At 49.5% G+C, this 12,626-nt stretch overlaps 1 protein-coding gene across 1 annotated transcript in view; it reads left to right on the top strand.

Annotated features, from left to right (window-relative positions):
• The first annotated feature begins 220 nt into the window (after window positions 1-220).
• The window catches only part of NUP160 (nucleoporin 160), an 89,280-nt gene continuing 76,874 nt past the window's right edge, over window positions 221-12,626 (top strand). The window contains exons 1-4 of the mRNA XM_082270243.1: window positions 221-395; window positions 8,327-8,435; window positions 10,377-10,587; window positions 12,278-12,500. Coding sequence (XP_082126369.1) covers window positions 299-395; window positions 8,327-8,435; window positions 10,377-10,587; window positions 12,278-12,500 — 640 coding nt within the window. The 5' untranslated portion in view covers window positions 221-298. The remainder of the gene's footprint in view (window positions 396-8,326; window positions 8,436-10,376; window positions 10,588-12,277; window positions 12,501-12,626) is intronic.

Genomic DNA, 12,626 nt, shown 5'->3' on the forward strand with positions numbered 1-12,626 from the left:
CTTGTCTCCTTCCCAGTTTTGGTGGTTAGTGGGGTATAAATCTTTCCTCCTTCCCAGCTTAGGTGATTAGTGAACAGTTTGTTCAACCACTTGGATTGTCTATGAATCCCCAAATTGCTGGGAGCTCACGCTTGCTCAGTGGTATATCCAGTAGTAAAGATGGCGGATTTGGAATCTCGGAATCCTCCAGCACGTTGTCCTATCCATACGTCAGTGTCATTTTGAAGCCACGGTTCGGGCGGCAATGTGAGCGGAGCTCCGCCTCTTCTGGAGCTGTGCAGCTCCCGCATTGGGAAACATGGCGGCCTCTGTGATTCTGGAACGGAGCTACACCGAACTGAGCGGAACCGAGCGGGAATCCAAGAAGAACTTCCGGGAACTGAGCCTGAGGCCCGGTACGGAGCTGGGGGAGGGGTTGTGTGCACCGGGACCCCATATACCGCGCTGTGCACATGCTGGGCCACACCGGACTCTTGTCACTGACACTGCGGGCTGTGTATTCACACCATTGTCACTGGGCTGAAGACCCCCCCCCCCCCCATATATCAGCCTGTATACCCCTATAATGTATAGACACCCTGCACTACTGACCCCCCCCCCTATAATGTATAGACACCCTGCACTACTGACCCCCCCCCTATAATGTATAGACACCCTGCACTACTGACCCCCCCCCCCTATAATGTATAGACACCCTGCACTACTGACCCCCCCCCTATAATGTATAGACACCCTGCACTACTGACCCCCCCCCCCTATAATGTATAGACACCCTGCACTACTGACCCCCCCTATAATGTATAGACACCCTGCACTACTGACCCCCCCCCTATAATGTATAGACACCCTGCACTACTGACCCCCTCCCCTATAATGTATAGACACCCTGCACTACTGACCCCCCCCCCTATAATGTATAGACACCCTGCACTACTGACCCCCCCCTATAATGTATAGACACCCTGCACTACTGACCCCCCCTATAATGTATAGACACCCTGCACTACTGACCCCCCCTATAATGTATAGACACCCTGCACTACTGACCCCCCCCCCTATAATGTATAGACACCCTGCACTACTGACCCCCCCCCTCCTATAATGTATAGACACCCTGCACTACTGACCCCCCCCCCCCTCCTATAATGTATAGACACCCTGCACTACTGACCCCCCCCTCCTATAATGTATAGACACCCTGCACTACTGACCCCCCCCCTCCTATAATGTATAGACACCCTGCACTACTGACCCCCCCCCTCCTATAATGTATAGACACCCTGCACTACTGACCCCCCCCTATAATGTATAGACACCCTGCACTACTGACCCCCCCTATAATGTATAGACACCCTGCACTACTGACCCCCCCCTATAATGTATAGACACCCTGCACTACTGACCCCCCCCCTATAATGTATAGACACCCTGCACTACTGACCCCCCCCCTATAATGTATAGACACCCTGCACTACTGACCCCCCCCCCTATAATGTATAGACACCCTGCACTACTGACCCCCCCCTATAATGTATAGACACCCTGCACCACTGACCCCCCCCTATAATGTATAGACACCCTGCACTACTGACCCCCCCCTATAATGTATAGACACCCTGCACTACTGACCCCCCCTATAATGTATAGACACCCTGCACTACTGACCCCCCCTATAATGTATAGACACCCTGCACTACTGACCCCCCCTATAATGTATAGACACCCTGCACTACTGATCCTCCCCTATAATGTATAGACACCCTGCACTACTGACCCCCCCTATAATGTATAGACACCCTGCACTACTGACCCCCCCCTATAATGTATAGACACCCTGCACTACTGACCCCCCCCTATAATGTATAGACACCCTGCACTACTGACCCCCCCCCTCCTATAATGTATAGACACCCTGCACTACTGACCCCCCCCCCCCTATAATGTATAGACACCCTGCACTACTGACCCCCCCCCCCTCCTATAATGTATAGACACCCTGCACTACTGACCCCCCCCTCCTATAATGTATAGACACCCTGCACTACTGACCCCCCCCTCCTATAATGTATAGACACCCTGCACTACTGACCCCCCCCCTCCTATAATGTATAGACACCCTGCACTACTGACCCCCCCCCCCCTCCTATAATGTATAGACACCCTGCACTACTGACCCCCCCCTATAATGTATAGACACCCTGCACTACTGACCCCCCCTATAATGTATAGACACCCTGCACTACTGACCCCCCCTATAATGTATAGACACCCTGCACTACTGACCCCCCCCTATAATGTATAGACACCCTGCACTACTGACCCCCCCCCTATAATGTATAGACACCCTGCACTACTGACCCCCCCCCTATAATGTATAGACACCCTGCACTACTGACCCCCCCCTATAATGTATAGACACCCTGCACTACTGACCCCCCCCTATAATGTATAGACACCCTGCACTACTGACCCCCCCCCCCTATAATGTATAGACACCCTGCACTACTGACCCCCCCCTATAATGTATAGACACCCTGCACTACTGACCCCCCCCCCCATAATGTATAGACACCCTGCACTACTTACCCCCCCCCTATAATGTATAGACACCCTGCACCACTGACCCCCCCCCTATAATGTATAGACACCCTGCACTACTGACCCCCCCTATAATGTATAGACACCCTGCACTACTGACCCCCCCTATAATGTATAGACACCCTGCACTACTGACCCCCCCTATAATGTATAGACACCCTGCACTACTGACCCCCCCCCCTATAATGTATAGACACCCTGCACTACTGACCCCCCCCCTATAATGTATAGACACCCTGCACTACTGACCCCCCCTATAATGTATAGACACCCTGCACTACTGACCCCCCCTATAATGTATAGACACCCTGCACTACTGACCCCCCCTATAATGTATAGACACCCTGCACTACTGACCCCCCCTATAATGTATAGACACCCTGCACTACTGACCCCCCCCTATAATGTATAGACACCCTGCACTACTGCCCCCCCCTATAATGTATAGACACCCTGCACTACTGACCCCCCCTATAATGTATAGACACCCTGCACTACTGACCCCCCCCCTATAATGTATAGACACCCTGCACTACTGACCCCCCCCTATAATGTATAGACACCCTGCACTACTGACCCCCCCCCCTATAATGTATAGACACCCTGCACTACTGACCCCCCCCCCTCCTATAATGTATAGACACCCTGCACTACTGACCCCCCCCCCCTCCTATAATGTATAGACACCCTGCACTACTGACCCCCCCCTATAATGTATAGACACCCTGCACTACTGACCCCCCCTATAATGTATAGACACCCTGCACTACTGACCCCCCCTATAATGTATAGACACCCTGCACTACTGACCCCCCCCTATAATGTATAGACACCCTGCACTACTGACCCCCCCCCTATAATGTATAGACACCCTGCACTACTGACCCCCCCCCTATAATGTATAGACACCCTGCACTACTGACCCCCCCCCTATAATGTATAGACACCCTGCACTACTGACCCCCCCCTATAATGTATAGACACCCTGCACTACTGACCCCCCCCCCTATAATGTATAGACACCCTGCACTACTGACCCCCCCCCATAATGTATAGACACCCTGCACTACTTACCCCCCCCCCCTATAATGTATAGACACCCTGCACCACTGACCCCCCCCCTATAATGTATAGACACCCTGCACTACTGACCCCCCCCCTATAATGTATAGACACCCTGCACTACTGACCCCCCCTATAATGTATAGACACCCTGCACTACTGACCCCCCCTATAATGTATAGACACCCTGCACTACTGACCCCCCCCCCTATAATGTATAGACACCCTGCACTACTGACCCCCCCCTATAATGTATAGACACCCTGCACTACTGACCCCCCCTATAATGTATAGACACCCTGCACTACTGACCCCCCCTATAATGTATAGACACCCTGCACTACTGACCCCCCCTATAATGTATAGACACCCTGCACTACTGACCCCCCCTATAATGTATAGACACCCTGCACTACTGACCCCCCCCCTATAATGTATAGACACCCTGCACTACTGACCCCCCCTATAATGTATAGACACCCTGCACTACTGACCCCCCCTATAATGTATAGACACCCTGCACTACTGACCCCCCCCTATAATGTATAGACACCCTGCACTACTGACCCCCCCCCTATAATGTATAGACACCCTGCACTACTGACCCCCCCCCTATAATGTATAGACACCCTGCACTACTGACCCCCCCCTATAATGTATAGACACCCTGCACTACTGACCCCCCCCTATAATGTATAGACACCCTGCACTACTGACCCCCCCCCCTATAATGTATAGACACCCTGCACTACTGACCCCCCCCTATAATGTATAGACACCCTGCACTACTGACCCCCCCCCATAATGTATAGACACCCTGCACTACTTACCCCCCCCCTATAATGTATAGACACCCTGCACCACTGACCCCCCCCCTATAATGTATAGACACCCTGCACTACTGACCCCCCCTATAATGTATAGACACCCTGCACTACTGACCCCCCCTATAATGTATAGACACCCTGCACTACTGACCCCCCCTATAATGTATAGACACCCTGCACTACTGACCCCCCCCCCTATAATGTATAGACACCCTGCACTACTGACCCCCCCCCTATAATGTATAGACACCCTGCACTACTGACCCCCCCTATAATGTATAGACACCCTGCACTACTGACCCCCCCTATAATGTATAGACACACTGCACTACTGACCCCCCCTATAATGTATAGACACCCTGCACTACTGACCCCCCCTATAATGTATAGACACCCTGCACTACTGACCCCCCCCTATAATGTATAGACACCCTGCACTACTGCCCCCCCCTATAATGTATAGACACCCTGCACTACTGACCCCCCCTATAATGTATAGACACCCTGCACTACTGACCCCCCCCCTATAATGTATAGACACCCTGCACTACTGACCCCCCCCTATAATGTATAGACACCCTGCACTACTGACCCCCCCCCCTATAATGTATAGACACCCTGCACTACTGACCCCCCCCCCCTCCTATAATGTATAGACACCCTGCACTACTGACCCCCCCCCCCCTCCTATAATGTATAGACACCCTGCACTACTGACCCCCCCCTATAATGTATAGACACCCTGCACTACTGACCCCCCCTATAATGTATAGACACCCTGCACTACTGACCCCCCCTATAATGTATAGACACCCTGCACTACTGACCCCCCCCTATAATGTATAGACACCCTGCACTACTGACCCCCCCCCTATAATGTATAGACACCCTGCACTACTGACCCCCCCCCTATAATGTATAGACACCCTGCACTACTGACCCCCCCCCTATAATGTATAGACACCCTGCACTACTGACCCCCCCCTATAATGTATAGACACCCTGCACTACTGACCCCCCCCCCTATAATGTATAGACACCCTGCACTACTGACCCCCCCCCATAATGTATAGACACCCTGCACTACTTACCCCCCCCCCCTATAATGTATAGACACCCTGCACCACTGACCCCCCCCCTATAATGTATAGACACCCTGCACTACTGACCCCCCCCCTATAATGTATAGACACCCTGCACTACTGACCCCCCCTATAATGTATAGACACCCTGCACTACTGACCCCCCCTATAATGTATAGACACCCTGCACTACTGACCCCCCCCCCTATAATGTATAGACACCCTGCACTACTGACCCCCCCCTATAATGTATAGACACCCTGCACTACTGACCCCCCCTATAATGTATAGACACCCTGCACTACTGACCCCCCCTATAATGTATAGACACCCTGCACTACTGACCCCCCCTATAATGTATAGACACCCTGCACTACTGACCCCCCCTATAATGTATAGACACCCTGCACTACTGACCCCCCCCCTATAATGTATAGACACCCTGCACTACTGCCCCCCCCTATAATGTATAGACACCCTGCACTACTGACCCCCCCTATAATGTATAGACACCCTGCACTACTGACCCCCCCCCCTATAATGTATAGACACCCTGCACTACTGACCCCCCCCTATAATGTATAGACACCCTGCACTACTGACCCCCCCCCCCTATAATGTATAGACACCCTGCACTACTGACCCCCCCTATAATGTATAGACACCCTGCACTACTGACCCCCCCCCCTATAATGTATAGACACCCTGCACTAACCCCCCTATAATGTATAGAAACCCTGCATTACTGACCCCCCCCCCCATATAATGTATAGACACCCTGCACTACTTACCCCTCTATAATGTATAGACATCCTGCACTACTGACCCCCCCCCCCCTATAATGTATAGACACCCTGCACTATTGACCCCCCTCCTATAATGTATAGACACCCTGTACTACTGACCCCCCCCCTTATAATGTATAGACACCCCGCACTACTGACCCTGCCCCCCCCCCCACACACACACACACAGTATACTAATTTACTAATTCGTCACTGCTGAGACCCTCCAACACTGCCCCCCTCAATGTACAGAGACCCTCCAACACTGCCCCCCTCAATGTACAGAGACCCTCCAACACTGCCCCCTCAATGTACAGAGACCCTCCAACACTGCCCCCCCCCCCCCATGTACAGAGACCCTCTAACACTGCCCCCCTCAATGTACAGAGACCCTCTAACACTGCCCCCCCCATGTACAGAGACCCTCTAACACTGCCCCCCCCCCATGTACAGAGACCCTCCAACACTGCCCCCCCCCCCAATGTACAGAGACCCTCCAACACTGCCCCCCCAATGTACGGAGACCCTCCAACACTGCCCCCCCCCCCATGTACAGAGACCCTCCAACACTGCCCCCCCCCCCATGTACAGAGACCCTCCAACACTGCCCCCCCCCCATGTACAGAGACCCTCCAACACTGCCCCCCCCCCCCCAATGTACAGAGACCCTCTAACACTGCCCCCCTCCCATGTACAGAGACCCTCTAACACTGCCCCCCTCAATGTACAGAGACCCTCCAACACTGCCCCCCCCCCCAATCAATGTAGGGAGACCCTACAGCACTGACCCCCCCCCCCCCCCAACGTATCAATGTACAGTGACCCTCCAACACTGCCCCCCCAATGTACGGAGACCCTCCAACACTGCCCCCCCATGTACAGAGACCCTCTAACACTGCCCCCCCCCCATGTACAGAGACCCTCCAACACTGCCCCCCCCAATGTACAGAGACCCTCTAAAACTGCCCCCCTCCCATGTACAGAGACCCTCTAACACTGCCCCCCTCCCATGTACAGAGACCCTCTAACACTGCCCCCCTCAATGTACAGAGACCCTCCAACACTACCCCCCCCTCTCAATGTACAGAGACCCTCCAACACTGCCCCCCTCAATGTACAGAGACCCTCCAACACTGCCCCCCCCCCAATCAATGTAGGGAGACCCTACAGCACTGACCCCCCCCCCCCCCAACGTATCAATGTACAGAGACCCTACAACACTGCCCCACCTCAATGTACAGAGACCCTCCAACACAGCCCCCCCCCCCCCCCTCCATGTATGGACACAGCACTGCTGGTTTCAGCGTTGTCAGCTGTAATATCTGTGTGCAATGACACTTCTGATTTAGGGGAAAATCAGGAGTGAAGATTTCTTGGTTATACTTCTCCTGTGTGTCACAGTAGTGCTCTTTGTTCCGTGCTCCTGTGACCCGTATTTAGACAGCGGGCTAAATTTGGTCCAGACTGGACTGGAGAGATCCAACTTTAAAGTGGAGCTCCAGCCAAAAGGGGAAGTTACGCTTTAAGGACTCATCCCCTGTTCCTCTTGAAGAATCGGCACTTTTGAGGAGGAGAGAAGGGAAGCAGATACCTGTTTTTGACAGGTATCCGCTCCGACTGCCTAGGAGCAGAAGTTCTATTTTATCAGCTGTTGGCTCTTCGGGGTGCAGCCACCGCCCAGCCCGCCCCCCTCCTCTTAGCTGAATGGGACTGCACGTCATGCATTCCTGGATGCACCCGGGGCACTGCGGCATTCGCCTTGGCGAATTCCTAAAACTGGGGGGCAGATAAGCCTTTGATGGGGGGAAAAAAACATGGGTAAGCAAAACCCCCGATATCGGCACTGCGGAGGGGGAGCAGGTTGGAGAGAAGAAGACTGCCAAGGGAGGGTGAAGGTCTGCTTTAAGCTTTGTTTACATATTTTCACTGTTTACCTGCGTCACTAATAAGTGAAATTTCCCTCCTATTGTAGATGTTACACCTGTAGTTGGAGGCTCCAAATCCAGTGAGTGCGCTGGGGGTTATTATTACAAAGACAGCAGCAATCTCCTATCGGCCACCAGAAATCGGTTCTTACACTGGTAAGTGAAGTGGTATCTGAGTGTTTGATTTCAGTTGTTCCTTTTCTTAAGCAGCCCATAGCTTACTTTGATTTTCTTTCTATCCACCACGGTTGAAAGAAGAAAATCGCTCGATTCCCCGTCAACACAGCCTCCCGCAGTGCTTTCGTAGTTTGCTGGCGGCGGGGTGTGTGAAGCCTTCACACAGCAGAATACAATGATTACTACTAGCGGCTATAGCTGCTGGCAGTAATCGCATGCCGAAAAATCTGACAGGCTGGTTGTACCCAAGTTGATCATTGGATTGACTTGGGCACAATCAGCCTGCCCATACATGGATGGAAATGTATCTTGTCCCTTCTGAACTGACCGAATGTCGATCCATGACTGTCCGGCTTTACTAGTGTTTGTTTAATAAAGGAATAGAGGCCGTTCACTTAATAAATAAGGTAATGGTGTGTTCACTTTGGTCAGGGAAAAGGATTTTTGCTTGCATTTGATTTGATGGTTGAAGTCAACACAGCATGACCTCATTCACTAAGCTGAGGGAACATTCACTTCGCACTGTGAAAATTTACATCTGTGACTTGGCATTAAAGGGAACTTATGAAAGAAACAAACAAATAGGTTGCCCTTACTGATTTCCTCTTTCAAAATTGTGATTTGCCTGGATACTATACAGATCACCTGGCTTCAGTGCTTTTAATGAGAAATTGCACTAAAAGGATGAGTTCACCTTTGGGAACATGTAACATGTTCCACCTGTTTTTGGAGTAGAACGTGTAACATGTTCCCAGTGCTGCAGCTATTCCCTGACCCGCCACCTCCAGTGACAGCGACCCAGGGATCAGGTAATTTGCTGTCACAATTTAAAGAAAAAACAATTCTGTAAATGAGTGAACTACAAGTACCAACAACCTCTGCAACTGTCGGCTGGTAGTTCTCAATGAGCAGGGCATTGCTAAGCGCTCTAGGTAGTTCATTGCTTCTTCCTGACGTGTAGCTGCCTTCTCGTATGAGGTACGAGCAGACTGCTTACACTGACAGTCTAGTCTGTAGGTCATCTGTGCTGCTAGACTATCTGCTTGGCACCATGTTCCTCCCTAAAAATGAACATAACTTGGTTGTAAAGAGTGGAATGAGTTTTTAAAGGATAAGTTCACCTTTTTGTAAAAAAAAAAAATAAAATAAAAGACAGTGCATATCTTTTTGCAGGTAAAAAAAAAAAAAGCATGTATTTATTTTTTACTACGAGCCTGCAGAGCATTGTGCCCGCGATTAGCACATCATGGGTCTGCTGATTGCGGGGACAATGCTTTGCAGGCTCGTGGTAAATAATAAATGCATACTTTTTTCTTTTTTTACCCGCAAAAAGATATGCATTTACAGTCTTTTATTTATTTTTTTTTACAAAGGTGAACTTATCCTTTAAAAACTCATTCCACTCTTTACAACCAAGTTACGTTCATTGTTAGGGTGGAACATGGTACCAAGTAGATAGTCTAGCAGTGCAGATGACCGGGTAGGTAAAGCTGGATACACATTATACAATTTTTGTTGTTCAATTACCTTTTGGTTTTTATCTTTAAGTATGTAGTGCAAGGACCTATAATTTGAAAGTGTTTAGGTTTGACCTCACACTATATGGTTTTGGTAAAACTAAAGGAAAGTTGTACAAGAAAATTGTATAAATATTGTATAGTGTGTATCCAGCTTCTTTTCTATGCCCCCAAGGACTGAATGAGCAGTTAACTCTAGCAGTGCGGACCCAGCCCCACTGTAAGGGAGACTTTGCTGTAAATTTGCTTTGTGTAACACAAGAAGCTGTAAAGCAAAGCTGCACAAATACCCAAAGCCAGGGCTAAGTGCAAACCATGCCTAATTTGCCATGGGAAAGTCTTAAAATTGTGTGCATCAATGTCAACCCTTAGTCTGGTGATTTTCTTTTCTGTGCGCCCTCAGGACCTCACATGGGGACACGCTGGAGCTGGTGGAGGAGTCATTGGATTCCAACCTCCTGAACAATGCCATCCGACTCAAGATCCTCAATTGTTCCATTTTACCTGGAGGAATCCACGTGTGTGAGACGCACAGCAATGTGATTATCCTGATTGTTACAAACCAGACTGTTCACAGGCTTGTACTGCCCCATCCTTCACGCATGTACAGAAGTGTAAGTATCATCTGGTACAGTAGAGACTTTTAGAGACTAATACTTTAGCTTGAAAGGTCTGTTTTAGGCCTCATTCACATGGATAGTTAGGACCATGCACTGTTGAAGATCAGTAAATTTCTGACACAAGGAACACCGGTATTTGAAATAGCTCATTTAGCTGTTTAGGAGGAGCTCCAGTCTCCCCCAGAAAAATTAAGTCAGCAGCTGCAGTATTTGTAGCTGCTGACTTAATTTTATTTTTACTTTTACTATAAGTACACTTACCTGTCCAGAGATCCAAGGGTTGTCCTCACCTGAGCCGATTCTTCAGTCCGCTTCGGGTCCAGGCTCCGGCATCTTAAGTAAGGAAAACCGGCATTGAAGCCTTGCGGCTTCACAGATGGTCTCCCACTGCATGTGAATTGTTCTGCAGACTTCTGGGACCTGTGATTTGTCTCAGAAGGTTGTGGGGGGGGGGGGGGGGAATTTCCGTTCAGATCACCTCTGTGATCTGACCAGAAGTGGGAGTGCGTACCTGTCAAAAACAGTTAAAAAAAAAAAAAAAAAAATTATTAAATGGGGGTGTATGCAAAGAAGCAGAACTTCCCCTTCTGGGTAAGGTTCCCCTTTAAATAATATTTTGGACAGATGAGCAGCCATGGATGCAGACCATTTGCCTCAATGGCGGTTACATGTGGACAGCTGTGGTGGCGGACATTGATTTGCACAGGCTAACTGTCTGTCGGTGATCCCATAAACCTGTGATTCGAGATGCAGAAATACACAATTGCCCGAATGCATGTGAGTGAGGCCTATAGTATTTCTGCAGAATACAACAAACAAACATCTTTTGGTCTGCCAGAAATTCTGTGCGCTCCTCACTTTGGGCTGACAACAATGTGCCTTTGCGGAGCTAAAATTCAACCAAGTTTTGTTAGCCTTTGCTGCTGGACTGCAGGACTCCCCCTTGTCCCTCTCCACATGCATACATCAATTTCTTTTCCAGCAACGCAATGCTTTTTTCATGACTTGATGTAAGAGTCTGCTCACATACTGTGTGTAGTGAAAGGGCTCTTGGGAGATGTAATTCTGGGGCAGTACAGTACCTACCTATGCCATTCGAGTTTCCCAGCAGCAGCCCCTACATAACTTTTACAAGTCTGGTGATGATCTCACATAGAGTAACAAAAGATGTGTCTGGCTATATATACAAAGTAAAGGGAAAAAAACATGTTGGTATCTGCTGTATAGAGGAAGAGGGATATTTGGGGGATAAATTTGCTTAGTGCCTGGACACTGAGTGAAAAACGACTTTGCTGATTTGCATTGTGTTCTCCAGGAAAGTCTCAGGGTATGTTGACATTGAAGGCAGGTTTGAAATTGTGCGAGTTCAGCTGAACTCGCATGATTTCAAACCTGCATTTCATTGCGAGTTTGGGGGTGATTTAAAAGCCATCTGAGCAGCTTCACTGCACAGATGTCAATTGAAATCGCCCCCAAAAGTAGTGCAGGAACTACTTTGGGAATGGACGGTGCTGTTGCCGGCAAAAGGCTGTGATTTGGCATGCGATTTGACATTACAAATCATGTGTCAAACTGTGAACTCAGTGATGTAACTATTTCCTAATCTATCAACTGTCACAAAATGTCAGTCTTTATTTTGCTGTGAATGCATTGTTCATTTTTGTCATTCATTTCTTTTTTGCAGGAGATCATTTCAGACAGCCAGATGCAGTCCATTTTTACAGATATTAGCAACATGAACTACAAGAACCCATCAAACAGCTACGTGATCCCTGCACAGCCTGGCCGAGCGCAGAGCTCCAATGCATCCACAGCATGGCTGAGCAGTGAAGGAGAAGCATTGTTTGCCTTTCCATCAAGCTCCGGTGGCATCCTCGTTGTCAAGATGCCTCATTTTGATGATGATGGTAATATGCCTTCATGTTTTGTACACATAGTAATGCCTTCATGCTAGAAGTAGTTTATTTGAACAAAATCACTGTGTTGTAGTCCATCTGTGGCTACGCAGTAAGCCTCCGAGACACATTTCTGTG

Source organism: Pelophylax lessonae (genome assembly GCF_965119305.1).
Source record: "Pelophylax lessonae genome assembly, chromosome: 10".
Taxonomy (NCBI): Eukaryota; Metazoa; Chordata; class Amphibia; order Anura; family Ranidae; genus Pelophylax; species Pelophylax lessonae.